The 2064-nt window shown below is 43.0% G+C and overlaps 1 protein-coding gene across 1 annotated transcript; it reads left to right on the top strand.

The window, feature by feature from the left end:
• Positions 1-225: 225 nt before the first annotated feature.
• On the top strand, positions 226-1665 carry LOC131874220 (uncharacterized). The gene is made up of 2 exons (XM_059217493.1): positions 226-529; positions 1280-1665. The coding sequence occupies exons 1-2, from the start codon at positions 226-228 to the stop codon at positions 1663-1665; spliced, it is 690 nt and encodes a 229-aa protein (XP_059073476.1).
• Positions 1666-2064: the final 399 nt, after the last annotated feature.

The following is a 2064-nucleotide window of genomic DNA, read 5'->3' as shown; positions in this document are numbered from 1 at the left end:
ACTTTTATTTTATTTTTAGTGTCTTTTTGATAAATGATATTATTTTTTAGTCAAAAGGTTCTATTGCAATTAATAAAATTTATTTATTTTATCATATATTTGAGTCAATTTTAATTTATTGAAAAGGTGAAATAGAGAAAATATGAGAGATTGTGACTAAACTAGTTAACAACAAAATAATTAAAATTTATGTTTATTAATTTTAAACATTTTTGAAATTAACAAATGGCTCTCCGACCTCCCTCCAATGACTCTCCCACCTCCCTCTTTTTGAATGCCCCTAATTCTATTGTGGATGTCCGGGGCTCTGCTCCTCCCCCCCTTCCTTGCGTGGGGTCCTCGGCTCCTACGATCCATGCTACTACTGTTTGGCCGACAATCCCTTTGGCGGTTGTTGATGCGCCTGGTGCTGCATCCACCCCCCCTGGTTCCTTGGCTGTGGATCCTGCTGTTGTCGGCTCTCTGGCTTTTGGGGAAACGACCTTGCCGCTTGCTGTTGATGCTGTTGGTCCTTTGCCCAAACATGTTGGTAAGCGTAGCTTTGCTCGTGTGGCCAAATCTTCCGTCCAACCCTCTAAGGGGGTCCATCCTCTCCCTTGTGCGAAATCCTTCCCTGTGGTGGTTTGCAGATAGGATGTTGTGGACAACATTGGGTTTTACCAGCGTTGTGCTTTGGTGTGCAGATTCTTTGGGCTCTCACCTTCCCTACCGGACCTTCACAACTGGGTAAGTGACTCCTAGCGGCCTTTGGTTGCTCTCAATATCGATATTTTTCCTCGTGCTAAAGGATTTTTCGTTGCTTCCTTCACTTCTTCCACTGATAGGGATTTGATTTTGAGCAAGCTATGGGCTTGGGGAATGCACTCCCTCTCCATCAAGCCTTGGAAAACCTCTTTCAACCCTCTCACTGAACCACTTAATGTGCATCCAGTTTGGGTTTGACTCATCAATCTCCCTCTTCATTTATGGGAGCACTCTTGCTATTAGGTGATCGGTAACTTTATTGGTCGTTTCTTGAAGGTCGATGATGCTACGTCCTCAATGGAACACACTACCTTTGCCCACATTCTTGTTAATATCGACATCTATGCTCCTCTCCTGGGTGATGTGGTTCTTATGGTGGGGGATAGGCCTTGGTCACAACTGCTGGATTTTGAAGGCCTCCCCTTTCGCTGTAGAAGATGCTTCTCTACTGGCCATCTTGCTTCGGGTTGCTCTTCTCCACAACACAAAGGGGTTTTTACCTGGTGGAAGAATGCTACTGCTGACCACTTAACAGTTATTGCTACGGTTTCTGTGTTTGCTGTCTCCTCCCATGAGGATGATGTCGTGCCCCCCATGGCTCCAGTTGCTCCTACTTATGTTTTTGTGGCCTCGTCTCCAGAGGCCCCCACTTCCGCTTCTCTTGTCCTACAACCCTCCCCTGCTGTTGGATCTGCTTCTGCTACTGCTGTTTTGTCACAACCTACTGCTATTGCTGTTTTACAGCCCCCTACGACCCTCTTTCATCCTTCTGTTGTCACCGATGTTGTTGACCCTGCGGGGGCCCTTCCAATGGATCTTAGCATTGCCTGGTCTGTGGTTGTTCGCAGGCGTAAGGGGAAACCTTCTCCCTTGCCCCATACCCCCCCTCGTGGGGGTTTGGGTGGCCCGTCCCCCCCTTGAGTGGGGTTTGTTCCCTGGTTGGTTAGGTTAATGTGTTTGTTCCTTTCTGCCTTTGGGTTGTGGTTCTCTTCCAACATCATCTCTCTTGATGTTGCTTTTTGTTAAGGGTCAGCACCATAGTTAACACTGCTTTTTTAATTAAAAAAATTAAAGACACAATATTTAATAAAAGTTAATGAATAATTATATATTTTAAATTTATTTTATATCTATGTTGAGGAGAAACACTAATGCATATAATGCATTTAATTTCTTTTATTAGTTTAGCCATTGAGTATATAGAATTGAAAAATTTGAGTAACAATCTTATAGACAATATTTAATTTTCTATTTTAAATAATTATAAAAATAACATTTATCTTTCCTTCTATTGGTTCATGTTGGGAATAGTTAGTATAA

This window comes from Cryptomeria japonica, chromosome 3 (genome assembly GCF_030272615.1).
Source record: "Cryptomeria japonica chromosome 3, Sugi_1.0, whole genome shotgun sequence".
NCBI lineage: Eukaryota > Viridiplantae > Streptophyta > Pinopsida > Cupressales > Cupressaceae > Cryptomeria > Cryptomeria japonica.
Note: the sequence above shows the minus strand (reverse complement) of the source record. Positions and strands in the feature narration are given on the sequence as shown.

Bases quoted from the DNA above. Each gene is read 5' to 3' on its own strand.
- LOC131874220 (XM_059217493.1), top strand. From the start codon at position 226: ATGGCTCTCCGACCTCCCTCCAATGACTCTCCCACCTCCCTCTTTTTG. The intron at 530-1,279 runs GTAAGCGTAGCT...ACCACTTAACAG, and splicing joins TCCTTTGCCCAAACATGTTG to TTATTGCTACGGTTTCTGTG.